Below are 25,072 nucleotides of genomic sequence, written 5' to 3' on the forward strand. Positions count from 1 at the left end.
CGCTTAGAAAATTATTTTTTGTAAGCTAGAGTGACCCCCGTGGCGCGGTGAATGAAGTTCATTCTCTGAGTCCCGCGCCGCCCGCCCTTCACCACACCGGCTTCGATGACTGTTTTGCATTAACAAAATACAACAGATGAAACAAAAACAATACCACTTCTGCTTAAAACGACTCTCGACAACCTTTTAAAATGCCCCCGTTAATTGCATTCTGATGTCGGCCCCTCAAACCCTTATTTGTCCGCATCTTAATTAGTTTCGTTCACTGAGAGCAAATTGGACTTCCGAATACTCCGTCTGCTACTGAAAAGTGTTGCGAACTAACTTTTCCAAACTCGCCCTTCTAACCAACTAATTTAAGTGTTTGGCCAATACCGTAGTTATCATTCGAGGCAAATTCCTGATTACTTAAGCGGGAACTAGTTTCTGAAACGCCGAGTCCGCAATTGGTCGAGGCAGCGGCGCAATCGTCGCTGATTGCGATGCGATCTCATCGTAATTTTAGAGCAGCATTAGCCCGATTGCGTGTCACATGTTAGCGGCAGACTTCAAAGTAATCAGGAACACTGCGCCGCTCGCTGTAACGCGTGTACGATGTTCGTAATTTATTAGCGTTTATTCCCTTACAGCAATCTGGAGGGATGCCGTCCCATTACGCAGACTCCGTGCGGAGATGGCCGGCTCAGTCAGCAGCCGGAGTCTGAGCGAGTCGGTCGCGTCCCGCCCCCGCGGCACATCCCGCGACGAACAACTACACTCGCAGTTCTATTTCCAACCGCGAGCCACTTCCTGGATCATGCACAAGGATTTTCAGTGAACGTGAACGCTCGTCTCCGCGCCCGGCACGGTTTGACCGTTCAACTTTCTAGTTAAAACTTCAAAGTGGTAAGTTGCAAGCAATTAAAATACTGTTTGCTCGTTTCGTGAAAGTTTAATTTGTTTGCATAATGAATTAAATTCGTGCAAAGTTTAGTGCGATATAAATGAAGGCGCGTTCCAGCATTAGTGGTAATGATTGCACTGAAGGCCGGCTCATTAATATGGTAATGCAGTCAGGATGGCGGTGTGAAGGAAGCGGCGTCAGGCGTCATATTCCTTATGCCGGATGTCGGTTTGTCTGTAATGGCCAATTAGCCCCAGAACTAATAAAGATATTTGCGTAAAACTTGGCCGACTCCCAAAACTTAAGTGCGGGCCGTAGTTCCCGATGTCAGAACCAGGAGACATCGCTGCTGGAGCAGATCACTGGAAATATTTCAGTCAATTTCAGTAAAGTATTCAGGGTTCATGACGAATTTGTCGTGTTCGAAGTTCGTGTAATACGTATAAGTATTACACGATAACGCCACGAGAGTTATTTTTATCACTGCGATTTTTCGTTGTTAAATGGTTTATTAATCAGTACTTGTTTATGTTAATTTACTTCAAAATTATTAATTATGTGCGTAGGTATTGTAATTTATTTTTAATTAATATTTTTGGCGGCACGTCGTTTGAAGCCACACTAAAGTAATTTTAATCACATTTGAAAATTTGGAGCATAAATTATTCATGATAATAGGATTGACAACCATTAATCAGCACGTACCTACTGAAAATTCAATCAAGTGAATTAACACACACAATGAAACTGAAAATGCAAATGTACTTAAGTCTGTGGACGCAGGTAGGTAAATTTATCTGGATGAATCTGTCCTGACCACAACATAAATAGTAGTGGCCACTTTAAAAACCTTTATTTGCACTCATAAAATTTTATTTCATCATCAATACTATTAAAATGGTGAAGCGCATAGCTTGAAATAGTAAACTGCATTATTTTATAGTTTATAGGTCGGTAGTGTCGGAGGGCTCATTCTTGTCCTTAAATGATATTCAATTCACAGTGCCCAAATGTGTGTAATTAGATAATTTCATGGGTTGCTGCCTTTGGTAGAAAAATAAATAGTGATGTAGCTATCTAAGTGAGTAGATAAATTATTCAATTATTGAATGATAAGTTTGACTAGGTTATGATATAGGTTAATTTATTAGATCTCTCAATCAAATCCCTATGAAGACCTGCACATCCATATTTAGCAGATAATATATAGTTGTCTGAATCTACCAGCCTGCAGTGAAACAATGTGGTGGAAATTGGTCCAAGCTTAGATCAGCAGGCTTTTTACACATTAAGGGAATACCTACCTATGCACAAACTTTCCTGATTCCATTCGAGAGGCAGTAGGTACTTAATATTATGCACAAAAGTAAAATTCGAGAAATCGGTAGTCAAAGAACCTATAACCGATGGAGTGAACGTGTTCTGGACGGGGGGAGACCATGATTAGGCAAAAGTAGTGCTGGACGCCCTCCGGCTAGATGAGATGACCACCTTACATAGAATAGGATAGAATTAAAGACGACATTTCGTATTTTTTGGAAGGAACAAACTACCATTGATACTTCGTCCAGCGCCGCTTTACTGTGTTTCAAGTCTTGTATGCCTTGGCTTATTAATTGGAATAATTATACAATTATTAGAATTCCCGTAAGAGTTGCCAGAGGAAGAGAAATAGCTTTGCAAATACAATCATATTAAATGAAAATGCATCATACATGTGCACAGTCAGCAAAAGCGAAAAAAACTAAGTCAAAACAATTGTTCGTAAGACTAGGTGGCTAAAGAATTCAATAAAATTGTATCGATACAAACAATCTCCATATAGGTTAAGTATTTTTCATGTTTGATGCATTGAAAAGTAAAATTAAAGTGCAAAGCTCTAGGTGTATATTTTTTTTGCTGACTGTACCTACCTACATAGCGGTTATTTGTTAATTAACTTTGCCTGTGTTTGTGTATAATTCTGTTCATTTTCCATCTGCAACTAAAAAGCATAAAGTATTTTCAAATAATGAACTGGCACAAATCGTGAAAGAGGATCTCAAAATCTCAATTAATTATGAAGTATCTTATAAAACGTTGAACCATACTTGGAAGTACTTATACAAGTAGTACTCCGACGACCGAATGGCGTAGTGGTTAGTGACCCTGACTACTGAGCCGAAGGTCCCGGGTTCGATTCCCGGCTGGGGCAGATATTTGTTTAAAGGCAAATATTTGTACTCGGGTCTTGGGTGTTGATATTTATATTTAGTATCTATCTATCTATGTATTTGTGTACATATATCAGCTTTCCGACACCCATAACACAGGTTCTGCCTAGCTTGGGGTCGGATGGCCGTGTGTGAGATGTCCCCACATATTATTATTATTATTATTATTATTATTATTATTATTATTATTATCATATCATAAATGACTCAACAAGTCGGAAAATATACCAGGAAATCTTAAAAAAAGTCAAAGACATTTTTTTTTCATATTTTTATTTGACCACCTATATAATATCAAGTATTAGTTACAAAAAAGTAGGAAATAATCAAAAAGATATGAGAAATGCAATATCTTTCATCGTTATCTGTTAGTATCTAAATCAATATGAACATGAAAACATTTTATGTTCATATTTAAAACCAATAAATGTAGTACAGTAGGTTGCGTCCAGCAAGCCGGCGTGACAATAGAAATAATGTTTATTCATGAAGCTCAACAAAGTTAAAGCTGACCGTAACCCGATTATATTATGGAGCGTCCATTCTGTCACCTTTGGGACTTTCGGAGACCACAATTTCAGTTTAATATAGCTTGCGCTAAATCAGAGCCGTCACTAATTTTATAACACAGTTACGTTCAGTTGAATTAGATTCCTGATACAGGTGCCTGAATAGGTTCAAAGAAGAATGGCGAAACCTGACCCGCTTTGCGTAAGTTAGCAGCCACTAACCAAAACTATTTTAAGTTATTGATAAAAATGTCTACTATCAGGGAAAAATATTTAAAAAAATCTAAACCATGGGGTTCTTGAGATATTAGGGTTCAAAAGTAAATTAATTAATATATTTTTTTTCGTTAAAAATAAGTTTTTGATGAATAGTAAACGCACAAACAAGTTTTATAATCTAAATCATGAGATTCCCAATACATAGTGCATCACAAAATGTATTACATGATTTTATTTCTGCAAATAATATCAAGATTATTTTTGCACATTTCACACTCGGAAACCTATTTTTATAAAGAGATCAATTTCAAAAATTATTTCATTCTATTCAAGTTCCCGTTATCCCGAAGTAACATAGAATACTTTTTATCCAGGAATTCCCACGGGAACACTTTTAAAAACTATTTTTAGCTCAAGGGTAACATCTAGTATACAGTAGAAAGACTTGATCTTTCGGCACTTATATCTTCGTTCTCCCATGCCTCATAATAATAAAATTAAGGGAATTATAAAACGAGCGAACAAAAAAAAACTTTGCGACTGATGATGACATATTGTTTTAATAACTTGAGCGGTATGAATTTGAGTAAGCGAAAAATTAACTAAACTGACGACGAATATTGATTTATAATAAAATCCAGAACGAGCTTACAAAAAGTGGATTGTCATATATCCATTTCAGATATTAAAATTTTATCCGAGCGACTTAATTACTAAGTGAGCGACTGGAATTACTAAGTGAGCGACTGGAAATACAGAGAGGGCAACTTCAATATTAAGATAGATTCGATTTTTCTAAGTGAGGTTATACTTATCGAACGACTAAAAAGTTCACTTTGAGCAAAGTTTTGTATGCTGCTTTATTAATGATTATTGGTTACTGATATTCTATTTGAGGGCTTATGTTTTTTTATTTTGATACGCTTTTTTAATGAAAACTACAGATTTTCAAATGCGCGCGAATTCGAATGGGGGCGCGGGCGGGACGACGAATCGTTGCAGTCAGGTGAGTTGTAGTAGGGCTCCTCATACCTATCAATGTTTCTTACTATTAATAAGAAGTTTTTTTTTAGTTGACTGAAGCGTCTTATTTTATTTTTTGTTCATTTGATTGAAATAAATGCATGCATATTACTTTAATTTTACGGAGTACATTGTTTTATTTAATTACCCTTATATTTCAATAATAAAATTTCTCAACTAATAGAATAGTGTTTCTTCAAATTTCATATTATTTTTATTTTTTAAATGTGAGCTCATTATACGCAGAGTATCATCTGCTCATTAGTGTATTTTTCAAAGTGGTTTTTGTATTCGAAACACTTCATTTAAGATAAAATGCCGCTCAGTATAAAAAATACATTTGCCAAATATTGAAAAAAATGCAGGACGTAACGTTGACACTCAAACAAATATTAGGTCGCTCAAATATTATGAAGCTGCTCATTTTGTATTTTAAGTAACTCAAATTAATGTTTGTAAGTTGCTGTTCTGTTGATTTCTCGTCACTCGCAGTCAGTCGCTCACTTAGTAATTCTATAACCCAAATTAATTAATTTTGACACTTAGAACTGTAATTTACAGTCACTCGTTTTATTGCTACCCTAAAATTAATACCAGTATATACTGTAGTCACGGACTACACATCAGTGTATGTTTCATCAATGGCCGCTCTGGGTCATGGCGCTATAGAGAAATTGCCATTCTCCTTTATTTGTTCTTGTAGGTACTGTATTAGCTGAAAAGCGAATCAGTGACGAAATGATTTTATTTTGCTTTATGTATCTATTTTTAATTCAACGGCCTAATATTTAGATATATAGATAGATAGAATATTCTTTATTTGTACACACAAACATAAAAGAAACTTACATAACTTAAATACTAACAAATATGTACAAAAATGGCAGTCTTATCGCTTAAAGCGGGCTAACGGGCGAACAGTTTCCCTACTGGGAACACAATCTCAGGCATTTCTAATCTAATCTAATTTCTAGGCTAATCTTAGCAAGTTTGCACATTTTACCCTTTTTTCAACACTTTGTATAGGCTCCTACATCATCATATATCAGTTATATCTGTATTGTATAACTATCCTATAAGTACCTACTTCATATCCCGTAATCCTTGCGAAAGAGGTGGGTTCAGAGATTAGATCAGACAGTCCTCTTACGCGCATTCCTTATCGTTCAACCGATACCTATCAGCTTTGTCACTGGATACTACTTGTCATCCGATATATGTATACCATAAGTGAACCAAAAGCAAAGGTTTGGTTAGTATTGTGGATGAAATCTCACGTTGTGTTTTACATTGAGAGTTTACTCAAATATTTTAATTAAGTAAATGTTTTTAAAAATTGTGGTCGGAATTTTGTTCGTGGAACTTTTTCATTGCTGGCCAGTGCTCGAACCGTAAAAAAACTCCTACAGGGCCCTTTAAACTCGAAACTGAACCAACACAGATTGATATTCTAAAACAGTTACCGGGGTGCTGAAAATCCGTAGAATGTTTGAGCTTTTGTCATTGTAAAGTTTTGGAGATACCTACTGATTCCACTACGGTTTTCAACGCCCAGCCAATTATCTACAATAACGTTTATCTATAAACCAAAATAAATGATCAATTAGAAACCAAGGTGTTTGGTTGTGATAGCTGTTGCATAGCAATATTATTTACTTATACGTATTGCTGAAAAAAAAACTATTATGTCAGAATCTTACCTACACTATATAAGTTATTATGCCATTTCCACATATTATGGATGTAGAAGTTCCAATAAAAGGTATGGAGCAAGCAAATTGTTCAATAAACAAAGTAAAGCTACAAACAATATATGTTTTTATTTGATAACTTATTCTCAGTTTAGTTGTGACTACTTGTGACGAATGGAGCGTTTTGTCAATGTCTTAGAGTGAAATTTCGTAGAAAATACGGCTGAAGTAATATTAACGTTTCTTGATATTTACGGCTGCTCATGATAACGCAAATTCGTCGTAGACGTCGTGTTTCCCGGAATAAAACAACTTTAACTACACTCACGAGCAATTAAAAAGTTACACTTACAAAATATTGACATTAAATGACCATGACCACCCATTTTTTAACATTGCATTTTGATTTTGATCAAAATACTTACGTTATTAGTTATAATATTCGCTGTTTAATGTACCTAGGTACTTCAATATTGCATATTTCTTTTATATCCCTTTAGGAGTAGTTTGGTGCTATTATCACTGGAACTTTTTAATTGCTTGTCAGTGTATTGTAAATGACTTTTATATATGACGGTCGAATGGCGTAGTGGTTAGTGGCCCTGACTGCTATGCCGAAGGTCCCGGGTTCGATTCCCGGCTGGGGCAGATATTTGTTTAAAGACAGATATTTGTACTCGGGTCTTGGGTGTTGATATTTATATTTAGTATCTATCTATCTATGTATTTGTGTAGATATATCAGCTGTCCGACACCCATAACACAGGTTCTGCCTAGCTTGGGGTCGGATGGCCGTGTGCGAGATGTCCCCACATATTTATTTTGTATCACATACTTATACCTACCTGCTTAAGGTAAACGTCCACCTATCGATATCGTGCGTAGTGCACGCATCACATCAAAGTAACCTTTTATACAACCAGTACTACACTTTCAATAGCGAAATCCCTCAAACATGAATGCTACAAGGGATCTATGTATTGAACGACCTATTGTGTAGCCTAAGCCCCTTGTCCAAGTGAACTGCACAAACATTGCAGCTGATCTTCTGCCATAAACCTATTGATACTTAATAAAATAAAAAAACAACTATCAAATGGCGGTCTTATCGCTTAAAGCGATTTTTTTCAAGACGCCTTTTGGTGTGGAAGGATATTTATGAACAAATAATAGGGTCCAGTGTACTAAAGAATTGTAAAAGAATAACATTAATAATAAAATTATGCCAAATGATTATACCTATTCGAAACGCATCAGTTGCATTTCAGAAATAATCTTTATCCAATAAAATTTAATTATCCAACATTAACAATGATGAATAGCCGGCGTATCCCGGGGCATTAGCCTGATTATATTGTGATTTCAGAATAATCGCATGATGAATGGCTCATAGCAACAACTTGTACCATTCTGTACAGTATTTCGGATTAATTATTCTGAGTGCGACATTCTAAAATCGCTTTGAATTCGTCTGAGCTGTCCATTTAAGTGGTGACTCAATGAAAAGTAAACAAGAAAAGCTTGTGGTTTTTACAGTACACGCTTAAAAGATAGGGCTGATTTGTAACCTTTCGCGGGAAAAGAAATAACTTATTCAAGTATAACAATGGATTGGTAATTTTTATTAGATTGAAGACGTATTTAACTTTGTTACTGGAATGTTGATTGAGTTTGTAGGTAAGAGTGGCTTTTCTCGCGAGCTTGTAAGTGGAAAGATCAACCTACCGACCCCAATGATGAAGTTATTAAGGATCGCAGAACAGGGTGTTGCAAAAAGGATTATAAGTAGAAATTTTGGTAAGATTGATCACCCGAGTCACCCACATGGGTGACACAATTCTTAACATCAATAACATTTTCCTTAAGTTTAGAAAATTTAAAAAATAAACTTTATACATATTTACTGATTCTGTTTGTCAGGACAGGAGTCAGGGCACATTTAATGAGGAGTTTAGTTTTTAACTGACTTGGAAACAAAGGGAGGTTCGCAATTCGTCTGTAGGTATGTGTTTTTTTTTACATATTATGTTCTTTAGAATAGAAGGCTGAGCCCAGTTTCCATACTTTGTAAGATCATAATAAGGGATTAGTTGACTTTTTACACATCTGCCAGCAATATAATATAGAGATGACGTATAATTGATGACATTACTATGTAACAGGGGTGTTAATGATCTAACAGACTATGATGAAACTAGGCCTGAGTCATTTAGGATTACAATCCGACTTTTGACCCTTTATACAATAATCTATATCTGGAAAATGTGTTGAAGTAGACCTGATACGAAATCATTGTTAGCGGACGACATGAGCCCAACCCTCAAAATCATAGAGCATATTGTAAATTTACAACAAGGTTAAAATTTACTTAAAAACAAACGACTTTCAACTCTTTACGTCAGTTAAAAAGCTGAAATTTGTATAATACATCGTCAATTTTAAACCTATTGTAAAGTGTCAAATAGCTCTATGAATTTGCTGGTAATTCTATAGGCGTGGTGTTGCCAAGTGACATGTCACTAGCTGCCAAATGAATTACTTATTATGATTTTCGGATCCAAAATGTATTGATTTAGTTACATCGTAAATGATTCTTCGTTTCGACTTCGCTATAACCCCTCAGTAGTGTATTGCGACACGTCGCGTCGCTCGTCCGCTACAACCTCGTGTCTCCCGATACCGCTATTGATATTAACTTACAGATTTTTGTTGTTTAATATGAAATTACACCATATTACTAACATAACTGAGTAGTAAGACATTATAAATGTCTGTAATTGACTCTGTTTCAGTGTAAGTTATTACACTCACGGGCAATGAAAAGGATCCACTGAGAAAAGTACCAAATTACTCCAAAACGGAAAAGGCTAGCTTATTGACGCCTTCTGCAACATTGAAGTACATTTAACGGAGCATCAGGATATTACAAACAAAAAACGGTAATATTTTTAACAAATTTCACATAAAATGTTTGAAAAAATTTGGTTTGTTTGGTGTTGGAATTTTGTGAGCGGAACGTTTTCATTGCCCGTGAGTGTATAAGAAATTGAAAATAGCCAGTCATTACAGGGTTCGGAATCTATTTATTTTGTTGCCTCGAGCGATTACCTTTTCCGCCTCAGTTTACCTTTTAAGTTTCCTTTTCTAAGCGGTACATGAAACATTGACTAATATTACATACCTACTTATTATAATGAAATTTGGGATATCAATTTTTCAAAAAAAAAATGTTATTTACAACCACAACCAGTTGACCACCATATTACATTGATATTCTTATAATTTTATTATATGAAAATCACACACGATTATAAAAATAAGCACCAAAAAGTCAAAAAGTTAATGAAAATAAAATGAAAAACTTGGCTTATGCCACAGTTGATTATATTTCTACTTGTCAATCTCTGATTTCTATTACGTGGAAGTTTTTGGACTTTCAGTATACAAAACTGTTAACATACTGTACCTAATCTGATTTTTTTTCACAATATTGGACTACCTGTAAAACGTTCCAACTCATTATTTCTCAAGTCTCATGAGTAACTTTCAAGACTTTATACGGCAAGGTTGTTATCTTTTCATAATAGAAAAATTTCGCCCATTAGATAAATTCCCCGGTCCCGCGAGACAGTTTTGTACCTCGAAAAAGGTCAGACTTTCGTTTGTTCCATCAAATAATAAGACTCCGTAATTGCTGTTCTTTGTGAATTTACATACTTTGGCCGCTTCTTTACTGTCATACCTTGTGAATACTTACTTAAGTTAATACTTTTTAGTGTACTTCCTGGGAACTCGGCTTTATAATATACCTACCTATTGTTTCATTTAGAGGTACTCTATACTTTATCATTAAAAAATCTTGTCTCCGTTAATATGGTACCTGCATATGGTACCGGTATAAAAATTTGTTTGTTTCTTTACAGACGGACCAGAAGCTAATTTCATTGTGATTGGATGCACAATGTCTGTGCCATGACGTCCGCCCGCTATGGCAGTGTCTCATCGCCCGGCCGCCAGCACCTCCGCAGCATGCGCGCTCCTGCTCGTTGCCCTTATTCCGATACTTCATGGCGAAGAACAATCATCGTGTCCGACTTTGGCTGAAAACCCAATATGTCCCTGCTACAACTTCAAAGAAGGTAAATAATCTTCACGTGCCACTTCAATATGGCCGTTCCGTTGTTTAAGCTCAAAAAATAATTAACGGTAACTTTCAGGTCTATTTCTGGAATGCCCCAGCGCTACGCCTGCCGCAGTGAAAAATATCGTCACAAAAATAAAGGGCTCTATTCAGTCACTGTCAATTTATGATCTTGCAACTGCAAATACCGAATTAAACGCAGAATTGTTCCCACCAAAAGTCAGGATAATTGGTCTGCAAATATCTCAGACGCACATCAGCAGCATCAGCTCAAATGCATTCAGTGCCCTCAGGGATTCTTTGGAATCACTCAGCATCGTTTCCAGCAAACTGAACAAGATTCCACACGAGTCTCTTTTTGAACTACCCAATATTGAAGCACTCGACTTGCAACTAAACGATATTGAAGAAATACCAGCTAATAATTTCAGAAATCTCAAATTGAAGAAACTAAATCTGAAGGGAAATAAGATATTCAATATTTCCGAACATGCATTTTTCAACCTTGAAAACCATTTGATTGAGCTCGATCTAACCGAGAATTTTATCAATGAGTTTCCTTTGAAGGCTTTAGGAAAGTTACATAAGATAGCTACTTTGAGACTATCGTGGAATAAAATTCGTTCACTGCCCGGAGATGTAGGAATTGTATTACCTACTCTTTCTTCATTAGATTTAAGTTCAAATTATTTAAATAAAATTAACAAAGACTGTTTTCAATCGATGCCAAAGTTAAGAACATTAACGTTATTTAATAATCAAATAGAGGAACTAAGTGAACAATCGTTTAGCTCTTTAGAATTATTGGAGTCTCTGGACCTAAGCCGTAACAAAATTGTGTCATTAAATAGAAACATATTTCAAAATAATAAAAACATTCGCACTATAGATTTTAGCTACAACCACTTACATAATGTAAAAAGTGTATTCGCAAACCTTTACCATGTTTCGGAAATATTTCTATCAGAAAATAATATTCTTGAAATTACTGAAGATGATTTTCGAAACTGTAAAAGCTTAACTGTTCTCAATTTAGAGCATAACGCTATAAGGATATTAAGTGAAAACAGTTTTTCTTCCTTACAAAATCTCACTCAATTCCACATGGGAACAAATTTTTTGAAAAAACTTCCACGAAATGTATTTAAAAATAATAGTGGACTTGTAACTTTAAGCTTAGATAATAATAACATAAACGAATTAGATGAGTTAATATTTGATAACCTAGTCACTTTAAGAGAAATAAGATTACAGAATAATAGAATACATCATATAAAACGTAATGTATTTAGTCCTTTACCGGGTCTTTTAGAGCTTCATCTACAGAATAATGTTATTCAAACCATAGATTCCCATGCTTTCATTACTTTACGAAACCTTCAGCATGTTAATTTACAGGGGAACCGTTTGTCAACTATTGGAGATGTTTTCCCAAACAGAAATTCATCTATCGTTTCAATTAATATTGGAGCCAATAGTCTATCGTTATTGAAAAATAGCTCCCTGAGGGGGCAAGTGAATGTGCGTATAATGTGGCTAAGCCAAAATAATCTTAAAAGTTTAACTTCTAATTTATTCAACGATTTGTTAAGCATTGAAAGGCTGTATGTAAAGAATAATAATATTGTACAAATAGAAAATAAGACATTTATGCAACTAAAAAAGATAAAGTTTTTAGATCTAAGCAACAACAGACTTGCCAAGTTAACCAACGAAACTTTTTATAAAATTACAACATTGGAAGAGTTGTACTTACAAGGAAACCAAATCAAGGATATTCACAAAAACACATTTGTCCATTTACAGAAATTAAAAGTTTTAGACTTATCCGAAAATGAATTGACTGCTCTTACTTTTGATATTTCAGAGCTGGCTATAAAGCAACTTCGTCTAAATAAAAACTTCATTTCAACAATAGAACTTGGAGTTCTTCAAACTTTGCCCAATTTGAGTGACTTGGAAATGAACAATAATGTCTTAACATCAGAAGATATTATACAAGTTCAAATATCTGGCTTGAAGGCCCTCATAATTTCTAGTAATCATTTTCATCAACTGGAAAACCAAACATTTTCTCACTTACCGTCGTTGCAGACTCTTGCTTTAGAGAGTTCAAACATATCGCAGTTACCAGCCACAACGTTTATAAAGAACCAAAACCTTTTAAGGATAAATTTAGCATTCAATAGTCTGAAAGATTTACATAAAGATGTGTTCGCGTACACCACAATTTTACAAGAACTTAATTTGAGGGGCAATCTTTTTACAGAATTCCCGCATGTGGCTCTATTTAACGTAACGTCATTAGAAGTACTTGATCTATGCCATAACCAGCTGCACATAATAGACTTTTTTAAGTTTATTGGCTTACAAAATTTACGTAGTCTGAGTATGTGCAATAATCAGATATCAGTTTTATATGGATTTAGTACTCCATCACTCAAAAACTTGGTCACACTTAATTTAAGCAATAACATGTTAACAGTTTTACCACCCAACTTTTTTCTGCATTCTGTTGGTTTAAAAGAAATTGATGTATCATTTAATTTATTCAAGCATATTCCTAGCAATGGACTGTCCGAAGCAGTGCTTCCAGCACTTAAACTCCTGAATATGTCATCAAACTCATTGACTCAGCTGTTGCCGACATCTCCATCGAAACAGTTTCCACTTCTGGAGGAACTTGTGGTGACTGGAACTAACCTAACGATCATAACGAGTAAAGATTTTGAAAATTTCCCTTCACTGAAAAAGTTAATATTGACGCAAAACTCAATCATTAGATTATCACCTGGAGCTTTTTTGAAGTTAAATAATTTAGAATCCTTGGATTTGAGTAAGAACAAGTTAGAATACATACCAAGAGAAAGGTTACAAGGGCTATTCTCGGCACGTCTTGTGAATATTTCATATAACACACTCAAAGAACTTGAAGAATTTACATCAGACTTAAGAAACTTGCAGAAACTGGACATTTCATACAACCACATAACGAAAATCACTAAAGAAGTATTCAGTGGGCTACAGAGTCTGACGGAACTATACCTGAGTGGTAACTGGCTCTCGGCTATATCAACCGAAGCATTCCGCAGTTTGAACAAAATCACACACATCGACTTGAGTCGAAATTACTTTGAAGTCATACAGATGAAGATGCTTATACATTTTGAAACGCAAATAAAAAGCATTTCCTTTGATGGTAAGAATACTTTTTACTTTCAGATTAATGGATTAACATAACAATTTAAATTTAAACATATTTACAAAACATATTTAACACATATATTTTTTACAGAAAACCCTCTAACGTGTGATTGTGAATCGCAAGATGTATGGCGGTGGATGCAGGACCACTATAAAATCGTCCTGAAAGGCAGCAGCAACTTGCGCTGCGAGCATCCCGAAGACCTCCACGGATATAGCTATCTCTCTCTCACTTCGCAAAAACTATGCAACTCTCCCGTTGTCGTGAGAGTGGCCATACAAGATATACAGACATATTCTGTCGTGGTATCTTGGCAGGGCCGAAACCAAAGCGGCTTAAATGGCTTTCAAGTTGCTTACTATGGTGAACAGAATCCAACAATGGTAATAATTTTTCGTACTTATTTTTTTACCTTAATTGTCATATAATTTTTACTCTCAAAGGCAGTCAGTTTCAGAGTTAACTATTCACAAAAAACAAGTTTCTTCGGTCTTTTTTAATATTAAGTAGGTACCTATCTCTGTGAATCACAACACTAACACAAAACAAACTATAAATAAACCTCCGTGTAAAAGTAATTTAACACGCTATTCATAAACCACATCTGTGCAAAAATAATAGAACATTATGCCTATTAATCACAATGTTATAATTTAATGCAAGCTATGTTCCACGAAATGCTCAGGGCAACCATTACAACAAACATTTGAATACAAAGGCTGTGCATCACCTCAATGGACCATAAAAAATATTTATGCTCTCGCTTGTGGATATTCAGCTTTACCGTGAATGCGTTAATTCTTTCCTTTTTAACAATGGCTCATAGGTATTCAACACTTTTTGCTTGCCGCATAAAACCGTAAATGCAATGTTCGGATTGCTCGGCAACTATGCACTGCACAGCTTTTGTACCTATCTGTGTGTGACCTACAACTGATGGTCTCCATGAATTGTTTAGCTGAATGCTTTGTGTTTTTGTTTCAGATCCGTGGAAAAGTTCTAAACGCTACTGCCAGATCAACTAGGCTGATACACCTGACGCCTGGCGCTAAATACACTATTTGTGTCATTGCGATTGGGAATTTCGGCCTCCTAGCCGCTTCCACCGACTCATTCACTCCCAACGCAAGAATCGCTCCCTCGAATAATAACACTAGTGCTCACTTGTTTGGAGACGAACAAATATTTACTAACGTCCGTCAATATATGAACGATTCTCTGACCAGTAAATGCACGACTGTCAATACTATAGAAATTTTTGGTACAGCTATAGATAGTCCATTTTCAAATACGTATATGGGTATCGCTGACATACTAGCTAGGAGACTAAGTCTGGTTGTGGGTTGTTGCATGGGTTTCATAGTGTTTGTGGTGTTGGTGGTGGCGCTGGGCTACATGAAGAGCAAGAAGCGGCCCGGAGTGATCAAGGCGGAGGTGCAGCAGCAGGTCCCGCAGTTCATCTCGTACGACAACTTCTCCGTGCCAGGCGGCGCCGACGGCGGGCCAGCCACCGACATCGATATAAATACCATATCAGACAAAACAAAACAGTAAACAAAAAACAACCGAGCTATGAAATCAAAAGTGACCTTTTCTTACCGAGTTATTAATCTTAAACACATTCGCAGAATATTTCCCACCTGAAGTAATGAGTAGGGTCGTGAGTTGCCCAGACCTTTCATACCCTTATCGTCTTTGAAAAGTTCTTTGAGAAGTTTGACAGACATGAATTATTACGACTGAGAGCTATCAATAACAAATGTGTGATAATCGAAAAAGTTTTCTTGGAAGGAAACGATTTGTTTACTTGTCCTTGTGAGAGGGTAATTTTCCTTATTGGATTTAAGTATTTGTTGTTACATGGAGTGAGAGGCGAAGTAGTAAGGCGTGCAGGCGGGCGTGAGTCGGCGGCACTCCCGAGTCTCATATTGCTCGCTGAAGCCGGGCCCGTTTGTGCACCGTCATCCGAGTAATTCCCCACTCGCTAACCGCCCCTTGATCTCATCTCTAAGGAAAGATATCACTCAACAAAGAACACCTATTCTTGAGCCCTGCCTTGTTTTGTTACATGTTTTGAAAGTACCTATTGTAAAACTGTTTGTTATTTCTATTGTGATTCGGATGCGTTTATATTTCTGTTGAATTGTATTTAATGTAATAATCTATATGAAGAGGTTGCACCAAATTGTGATTGTTATAGTTTAGAAGTTGTTTCAATATAAGTAATTATAATTACTTACTGTGTAATTTTATGAGCAAGTAAGGACCTATAGCGTTTATACTATTTATTTTCAATACCATTGTAGCTATACCATGTTCACTGCAGTTTTACAAACACCATCATAATTAAAGACTGTGTGATGGATGTTGTATCAGATTTACTTACTATTCTAGGTAAATGTAAGAAATAGCTTAGATTAATGTATGTGATAGATAATATAAAACAATTGTATATTAAACTTTAAAAATCATGAAATATGAAAAATATGTGTTAAACATTAGTATTATCTGGCGTACTATATTAATGGTATAAAAATATCAGTCCTTAATGTAAAAAGTAACACCGTACCAAAAATCTTGATAATATCTTTGTCATAAACACAAAATAATCCGTTTGTAAATACAAGCGTAGAATTAATAATAAAAAACAAAAGTTAATGGATAAAAGTTTCTTTTGTTTTCTTTAACTGCCCAAACAAATAGCTTACCTAAACCCGAAAAGGTAAAAAGCGTTGGGTTAAAATCATATATTAGTTTATTTCGTAAGTATTTAAGCCTCCATTTTTATTTCTCGTGCATAAACATAGGTTCATAAATACGGTGAATATGATAAATGCCTTGGAACTATACTATTAATAAACCAATAGCTCCTGGAGACTGTTCGTCCAACACGACCAGATCGAGCCAATGATATATCAAAATCTGTACAAATACATAGGTAGGACTACTTAATAAGAGTAATGTAATAAGTAACTTAGATATGTTTGAGACATTTAATCTCTAGGTATTCTCATTTTCTTATACGTATAACAAACATAGTACAAAGTGGAATTGGTTCTGATAGAGAAAGAGATGGAATAGAATTATGATATCTCTTTAGTTTTTAGTGACATGTATAAATCCTTATTTTAATACTATTTTATGTAACCAGTGAAGCCATACGATAGATAAATAATCGAACACCACATAAATCAGACTTACAAAAACATACTTATGGATTAGAAATAATGCACAATAGGCAGCTTTATCGTTAATCGATTCTACGCGAGTATTATCTAATATGAATACACACCCTATGCTATTTTCTTAGAAGTATCTTTAAAAATACTTGGTCCAAAGTAAGAACGAACATGTTGAAATGATTTTGAAAGATCGCTCCACATTCATCATCATTACCATTTGCCAACCCTTACATTTCGATCTCATTATAATTCCGTCGCCTCGATGTGTCCGGATCAGCAAATACGCTTTGGCAAGATGAAGCGTGGAATTATGTAGATTCGAACACAATAATCTGCGTGACAGCTTGCTCCGTACAACAAAAAGCGAGCTGTATCGCGGGGCTGTGTTGGCGAACACGACGGTGGATTTACAAGCAGCTTACATTTCTTGCGCGAAGTGGGATAACAGACTGAGGAGAAGAGGAGAAAGGATGTACTCGTAAGTACTTGAAACGTAAGAATATTTGGTTAGGTAACTATATTATCGTAAGAATTGACACGATAGCGAAAATTTTATACAGCAATACGCTTCCTATTCCGTGTTTTTTATTATTTCAATTGGAACACCATCCATCTTAGATAAGATATTAGTAGTAAAGTACCCAATTAGTATTATAACTATAGGTGTACTTAATAATTTCGTTTGTCAGCAGTGCGTGTTCTATGTCTAAAAGAAAAATAGCTCGGAAAAGACAGCGACTTTGAAATTTCAACACCCGTTTTGATACACTCTACAAGTCCGCACTACAGCTGTCTAGTCGACGATAAAAGTCATTAAACTAAAGCCAAGTATTTCAACTCTTCTCTTCTTGTTTTACGGTTACGTTACCATTTCTATTAAATGGATTAAATGAATAATTCAGCGACAAGAGTCGCGACCGGAGGCTCCATTCAGCGAACTCCTTTCATGTCTTGCGAGTGGCCCGGAGCCGCGATGTAGACGTCTTAGGGGATGTGCTGTATATAGGTAGGTATATATATAATATATAGGGTGTCGCAAAATTGGTATACCTAGTACACCGAAAGAGCGTGCGTCAGATGATGTTGATTCTGATCAAGTCTTCCACGGCTTAGTTTTGCTCCTGGCTAGATAGCTATGACACTTTTTAGATTGGTCAATATTTTTTATAGCTGTAGTGTTCAGCAATGTTTTTAAGAATAAGCCCCTGATTCGCCAAATTAGTAGTCGGTAAAATATGCTGGTACAAATGGTAAAACTTATGATATGATAGGGGCAATAAGAGTCACAAATACCTACCAATACACCAAACTTGTCCACAATTTAGCTATCTATACGTTTGATATTGTAGAGATGTAGCTAAGAACTTCAAATGTACATAATTAAATGTATTTGTCTTTGTACCTAAATATACCTTAACTTTAGAATTTCTCCTTTTAGACTCCGGGGGGTCACTCTACATAATTTATCGAAAATCTATGTAACTCCGACACGATTGCACGACAGCTCTCTTTGATTCGTGTTTCGTCAGTACAGAGTCTTCTTGTTACGCGCATGTTAACAATGTAGGCAAACAGGAAAACGTTACTGGAAGTATTTATTTCACTTGATGTGCCAACAAGCACATTACATCCAGCCACATGATTGGCAATTTAATACGACCGGACGCCACAAAACATAATAATATAGGTCATGGCATGGATATGGCAATGTTATTAGGGCTAAACATGTTGTAGTTAAGTACTTCCATTTTATGACATCACTTTTCAGTTTCATAATACCTAGAGCAAAAATAACTGTCCGCTATTATAATTAAATTACATCCATTAAAATATTGAAGTTAAAGTAGTTACTAATTTTTATTATTATTATTAAACTCTTTATTGAACAAAATACATTGTTACAAAGGCGAACTTAATGCTAGCAGCATTTTCTACCAGTTAACCTTTGGTGATGTTGAAAAAGTGATTGGTAGTGCTTACGATAGAAGATGGTCTAAATTGAGTACCTAACCAAAATATTAATATAACTATACCTATACAATATAAGTAAATAATTATATACATGATACATACATACATACATTACATACATACACATATACATACCTACATAAACTTAAAATTACTATCATCATCATCATCGCATAGATAGGGATCAGTTAAGCTGAATGTTCTGCTCTTGAGTTTTTATTCTGTGGTTAAAGTAATAACAAAGCAAGTCAATATCGTACGCTGCTAAAGAGCTTAAAAGCTTTAAACATCATATACCTATTTTTTTAATAAGACTTTCTTTCATTTTATTCCTCATTCGTGTTCGTATTACTTATTAAGGTGCCCAAATGTGAATACAATCATACCGCCGCTGGCACACATCCCTAATATGATGTCATTTGCCTCAAGAGATGCTGTAATGGCGGTGGCATCTGGGCCTGCCTCATTTATTTGATAATTTCAGACGATTTCATCATAAATTTACATCCGGGAAATTCGTATTAGCGCTCTAACGGTAAGTTTATAAATTATTTATAGTATTTTTAAAGGGGTAGCAATAAAACGAGTGACTGTAAATTACAGTTCTAAGTGTCAAAATTAATTAATTTGGGTTATAGAATTACTAAGTGAGCGACTGACTGCGAGTGACGAGAAATCAACAGAACAGCAACTTACAAACATTAATTTGAGTTACTTATAATACAAAATGAGCAGCTTCATAATATTTGAGCGACCTAATATTTGTTTGAGTGTCAACGTTATGTCCTGCATTTTTTTTAATATTTGGCAAATCTATTTTTTATACTGAGCGGCATTTTATCTTAAATGAAGTGTTTCGAATACAAAAACCACTTTGAAAAATACACTAATGAGCAGAGTATAATGAGCTCACATTTAAAAAATAAAATTAATATGAAATAACTATTTGAAGAAACACTATTCTATTAGTTGAGAGATGTTATTATTGAAATATAAGGGTAATTAAATAAAACAATGTACTCCGTAAAAATAAAGTAATACCTATGTATGCATTTATTTCAATCGGTGTGGTGACAAAGTAATCTGAAGAAGTATGGCACCAACTTCAAAAAAGAACAGTTCCTGCTTAGGTATATTTGTACTGTCACATAGAATTGGTGTAAACCTTAAATTATTTCTTACATTTTAGTTGATTTTTGAAGTCGTTTTTTAATTTTTTTTAAATTATTATTTTATTTTATTGTTTTTAGTTTATTTGCAATAATTTTCAATCAAAAGTAAGATGCAAATGAAACAAATAAGTCCTACTAGTCAATACGAATCATTGAAGCCTAAACAGGCTTAAGGTAGTTGCTATATACCGTTGAGGAGTTCTCTTGACTGCCTTCCGTTTCCATCATCAGATCAGCTCAAGGTCACTATCATATTTTTTTTGTTATAAGAACTATAGTTCTTACTTTTGATTGAAATTTAGAACGTTAATATATTAACGTTCTAAATTTCATTAGAATCGGTTAATAGGTGCCCAAAATGGAAATTCATACCCTGTTTTTACCCCTTTACCCACCCTTGGGGGTGAGATAAAATTCTGAAAAAAAAATGGGACCACCTGGGAGCTCAACCCAATACAACAAAAAAAAATTCAAAATCGGTCCATAAACGGCGGGGTAATCAGTGAACATACATAAAAAATATATAAAAAAAGATCCCGACGAATTGGGAACCTCCTCCTTTTTTTGAAGTCGGTTATAAAATTAAATAAGACGCTTCAGTCAACTAAAAAAAAACTTCTTATTGATACTAAGAAACATTGATAGGTATGAGGAGCCCTACTACAACTCACCTGACTGCAACGATTCGTCGCCCCGCCCGCGCCCCCATTCGAATTCGCGCGCATTTAAAAATCTGTTGTTTACATTAAAAAAGCGTATCAAAATAAAAACATAAGCCCTCAAATAGAATATCAGTAACCAATAATCATTAATAAACCAGCATACAAAACTTTGCTCAAAGTGAACTTTTGAGTAGTTTGCTACGTATAACCTCACTTAGAAAAATCGAATCTATCTTAATATTGAAGTTGCCCTCTCTGTATTTCCAGTCGCTCACTTAGTAATGAAGTCGCTCAGATATTTTTTTTATATCTGAAATGGATTTATCACAATCCACTTTTTGTAAGCTCGTTCTGGATTTTATTATAAATCAATATTCGTCGTCAGTTTAGTTAATTTTTCGCTTACTCAAATTCATACCGCTCAAGTTATTAAAATAGTATGTCATCATCAGTCGCAAAGTTTTTTTTTGTTCGCTCGTTTTATAATTCCCCTTTTTAAAGGTTAGTAATGCTGACTGTTATGCTAAGTGCCTGGTCATGGTACGGTGGCCTGCGCCTAAAAGTATACAGGCGGAGTTTTTAAAATAGCGATCCCTGATGATGAAGGGACCAGCTACATCTGTTATAAATCCGGGGACGTGTTGTGTGTGATGTGTGTTAGTGGTGTTTATGTGGATGTGCTTGAGCAGCATGTGAGCTTGAGATCGCTATTTTAAAAACTCCGTCTGTATACTTTTAGTCGCAGGCCACCGTACATTGAAGAAAAAAGAACCGAGGACGGAAACCATCTAGATAGGTAAGTACTAATAAGTACATGGTTGTGTAGCTGTGTACCCTAAGTTAAAGTCATATAAACGGTGCGGCGATACGGCTCGCGGCCTTTCACGTATGTGCAAATTTTACCTACAGTAAAGCGAGTTGCTATTTATTGAGATTCACCGCAAACTACACCCTTTGGGGATTATAGTCAAGAGCATAATATGCGTAGCTGACATACAGAAATAGACCCACCGACAATATCCAAGTGGCTGTAAGAATGCACTTTCATCTACGAAGTACAATATAATGAGCGATAATATTGTTCTTTTAACTAACGCTTTAAATAAAATAGCTACTTACATAATATAATACAATGTAGGTACCTATACACATAATTGTAATGATCTCGTGTCGCATGCAATTTGAATACGGCCACACCTAGATAGCTTAACAAAGAACCTTAATCCAGTAATTGTAGGGTCTCAGCTCATTATGCTGAATCACGGATTTGAGAAGCCGCGACGTCATTAGTGAACCACGAAAGTTTCGGGACTTTAGTGAATAACCAGCTCATTGACAATCTCGTAGTGTTAAGCGTTGGGATATTAAAATTATACAGGGTGTTGCAAAATTGGCTTAGTATACGCTTTTTGCAACACCCTGTATTGTAGAAATGAACGATTGCAGAAAATCGATTATATTTTTCTCCTTACTGTGTCGATAACTAAAGCTGTACTAGGTTTTGTCATCAATTGGTCAGATAAGTTGTCAGTCGGTGACTGTCCTGACTCAGGACTCTGCATGCCATCAACTGTAATACAACTACATAATATTATGTAATGTACCTATAACAAAGTAAGTATACATATCCTAATCCTAATCCTAACTAATATTATAAATGCGAAAGTAACTGTGTCTGTCTGTCTGTCTGTCTGTCTGTTACTCTTTCACGCCAAAACTACTGAACGGATTTGAATGAAATTTGGTATAAATAGGGTCTAGACTCTGAGAAAGAACATAGGCTACTTTTTATCCCGGAATTCCCACGGGAAAACTTTTTAAGGCGAAGCGAAGCTCGCGGGAACAGCTAGTAATACATAATAGTGAAGGTGGTATACGTAATCACGGCTCGCATAGCAGCAGCCAAAAACGACGGAGTGATTTTCAGCTCCTTGGGAGAGCAATTCAAAAAGATTATAGGCCACCTAAATAAATCCATTACCGATCCCCTAACTAGAATGCGAAGTAATTGGATCATTCATTTTTTTTCGTCTTTTCGTAAGTACTCGGGGCTCGTCACCGACTTCGATAAAGATTTATAGAGCGACCTAATCCGTCTGAGCTTTGATGAAAATCTTAGCTGCGAAATTATTATTATAATATTATTATTTATTTATTTTTGATAATAAAGGTTAGCTGGTAGAAAATGCTGCTAGCATTAACGCCCGCGCCCCCCCGCCCTCGCCCCCGCCCCCGCCGCCGCCGTCGAGCCGCGCCGCAAGCTGCACCCCAGGTGACGCTAGCGGCTGCCGGAGCTCCGGCGGCGCCCCCCCGCGCCCCGCGCAACGCGGTCGTCGACAAGGATGGCTTCATCTTGGTGGAGAAGAGGAGCCCCCGTCGCCGCAACCGCAACAAGCGCGGCACCGCCCCGGCCGCCTGCTCGCTGAAGGCCGCCACGCCCACGGTTGACATCTACGTCTCCCGCGTCCACGCGAATATGGCGCATGATAACATCGTGCGCTATATTAAGGAGAGGAGTGTCGGCCGCACCGAACAGCCAGTCCAGGTGCTGGCGATCGAGAGGCTGCAGTCCGCCAAGCAGACGGACTTCAAGTCGTTCCGTATTCGGATTCCCGCGGCCCAGCAGAAGGTTCTGTTGGATAAAAACTTCTGGCCTGCGGGGATAGTGTTCCGCCGATACAGGGAGGCCAAACAGACTATTAAACCCCCTGATGATAGTGCTAGAGTTTAGTTAGTTTTAGTTTTTATAAGTTTCTAGAGTATATATTAATATTGTTTGATTTATTTTAAAATGTATTTGTGTATTTTATGCTATGGGCCATTGATGCCTGAAATAAATGGATATTATTATTATTATTATGTTGTGTCGTTACCGTCTCGGGACCATAGGGTCCCGGGCATTTGGAAGGCGTGCATGGGGCCGAAGCCAACATGTAGAGGCCCGTTTGACAACATTAATCTATATGAAATGTGACACCAACCGACGATTTTCCTTGTGTAAACTATAGAGTAAACCCATGGAAAATCCCCGGTTAGTGCAGAACTATTGTAGGATATGGACAAAACTAATACAGGGTTATGGAAGGGGGTGCTAAATGGACTGGGTAACTGGGACTATGGAAGGACTATGGCCCCTGCCTGACCTATATGTTTCACACACGGATAAAAAGGCAGGGGGTGACTCGCACACACAGTAAATGGGCCCCCCAAAACAGTCGCTAGCACATAACAGTGACGTAGCAACAAGGGGGCAACATGGCATGAGGTGCTAAGGATGGAGAGGTATTCCACGGCTCTCAGGACAATCGCGTTATCGGTCAAGATCCCTACAAGCACCTTACTGGGTAATACATCCTTCCTCGAGCATTGCTGCTCTAGCGGTACACCACTCAAGCCAGCCAATGAAGGCAAGCAAGAGGTGGGAGATCCTGTTCCTCGTCAGTGTTCACTCTGGACAACCAATAAAGGCAAGCCAGAGATGAGGAACAGGGGTTCTCCCCGGTATCGGGTGGGTGGGGTCGCTAATGCCCAACAGCTCGCCACAAGCTGCCCTGCCGCCTTATTATTATTATTATTATTAAGTTCGCCTTTGTACCAATTTACTTTGTGCAGTAAATAATTTAATAATAATTTAATAATAATAATATATTATATGTGTTACTATAGAATATAGGTATATATTTATTACTGTTTCTTTTTGTGTGCTATAAAGAGTATTTTATCTTTATCTTTATTTATCTGAGGCGTCACATGTTATAAACAGTTTAATTATTACTCATAATAATATTGTGATTTCTTGGTATATTATGGTTAAGTCCATCACTTGTTGGCAGCAATTTTAAAACAAATAATTGAAGGTTTTTGTTGGTGCTAAATTTAAATTGTATGCAATATTTTAAGATTGGATATCAATTAACAACTTTATTCATTTTCATTTTCATTTTCATAAGCTCTGGTCAGTTCATAAGGAGGCCTTTGCCCAGCAGTGGGACACTACACAGGCTGCATAAGAAGAAGAAGATAAGGTCTGAACTGTAATCTCTAAGTGAAAAGAAGTCTATCTGTTAAGACGAACTTATTTTCCGAATTTAGCCTTTTCTTGATGGTGGGAGCTACCTATCTGTTTAGCGAACCACGCAAAATGCCAAAATAGGCGGCGCGGGGACGACCCGCCCTTGTTACAAGACATGGGGGGTTGATT

General features: G+C 36.2%; 1 protein-coding gene across 1 annotated transcript; it reads left to right on the forward strand.

Moving 5' to 3' along the window:
* The first annotated feature begins 665 nt into the window (after positions 1–665).
* Positions 666–16,542, forward strand: LOC105398027 (chaoptin). The gene is made up of 5 exons (XM_048623048.1): positions 666–885; positions 10,462–10,677; positions 10,756–13,878; positions 13,975–14,267; positions 14,869–16,542. Exons 2-5 carry the CDS (start codon positions 10,527–10,529, stop codon positions 15,436–15,438), a joined length of 4,137 nt encoding a protein of 1,378 aa, XP_048479005.1. The 5' UTR covers positions 666–885; positions 10,462–10,526; the 3' UTR covers positions 15,439–16,542.
* The last annotated feature ends 8,530 nt before the right edge of the window (positions 16,543–25,072 follow it).

This window comes from Plutella xylostella, chromosome 9 (genome assembly GCF_932276165.1).
Source record: "Plutella xylostella chromosome 9, ilPluXylo3.1, whole genome shotgun sequence".
NCBI lineage: Eukaryota > Metazoa > Arthropoda > Insecta > Lepidoptera > Plutellidae > Plutella > Plutella xylostella.

What these genes read in the sequence shown, in the direction of transcription:
- LOC105398027 (XM_048623048.1), top strand. Translation starts at nt 10,527, where the DNA reads ATGGCAGTGTCTCATCGCCCGGCCGCCAGCACCTCCGCAGCATGCGCG. An exon ending in CTGCTACAACTTCAAAGAAG is followed by an intron (nt 10,678 to 10,755) that starts GTAAATAATCTT and finishes GGTAACTTTCAG; the next exon opens with GTCTATTTCTGGAATGCCCC. An exon ending in GTGAACAGAATCCAACAATG is followed by an intron (nt 14,268 to 14,868) that starts GTAATAATTTTT and finishes TTTTTGTTTCAG; the next exon opens with ATCCGTGGAAAAGTTCTAAA.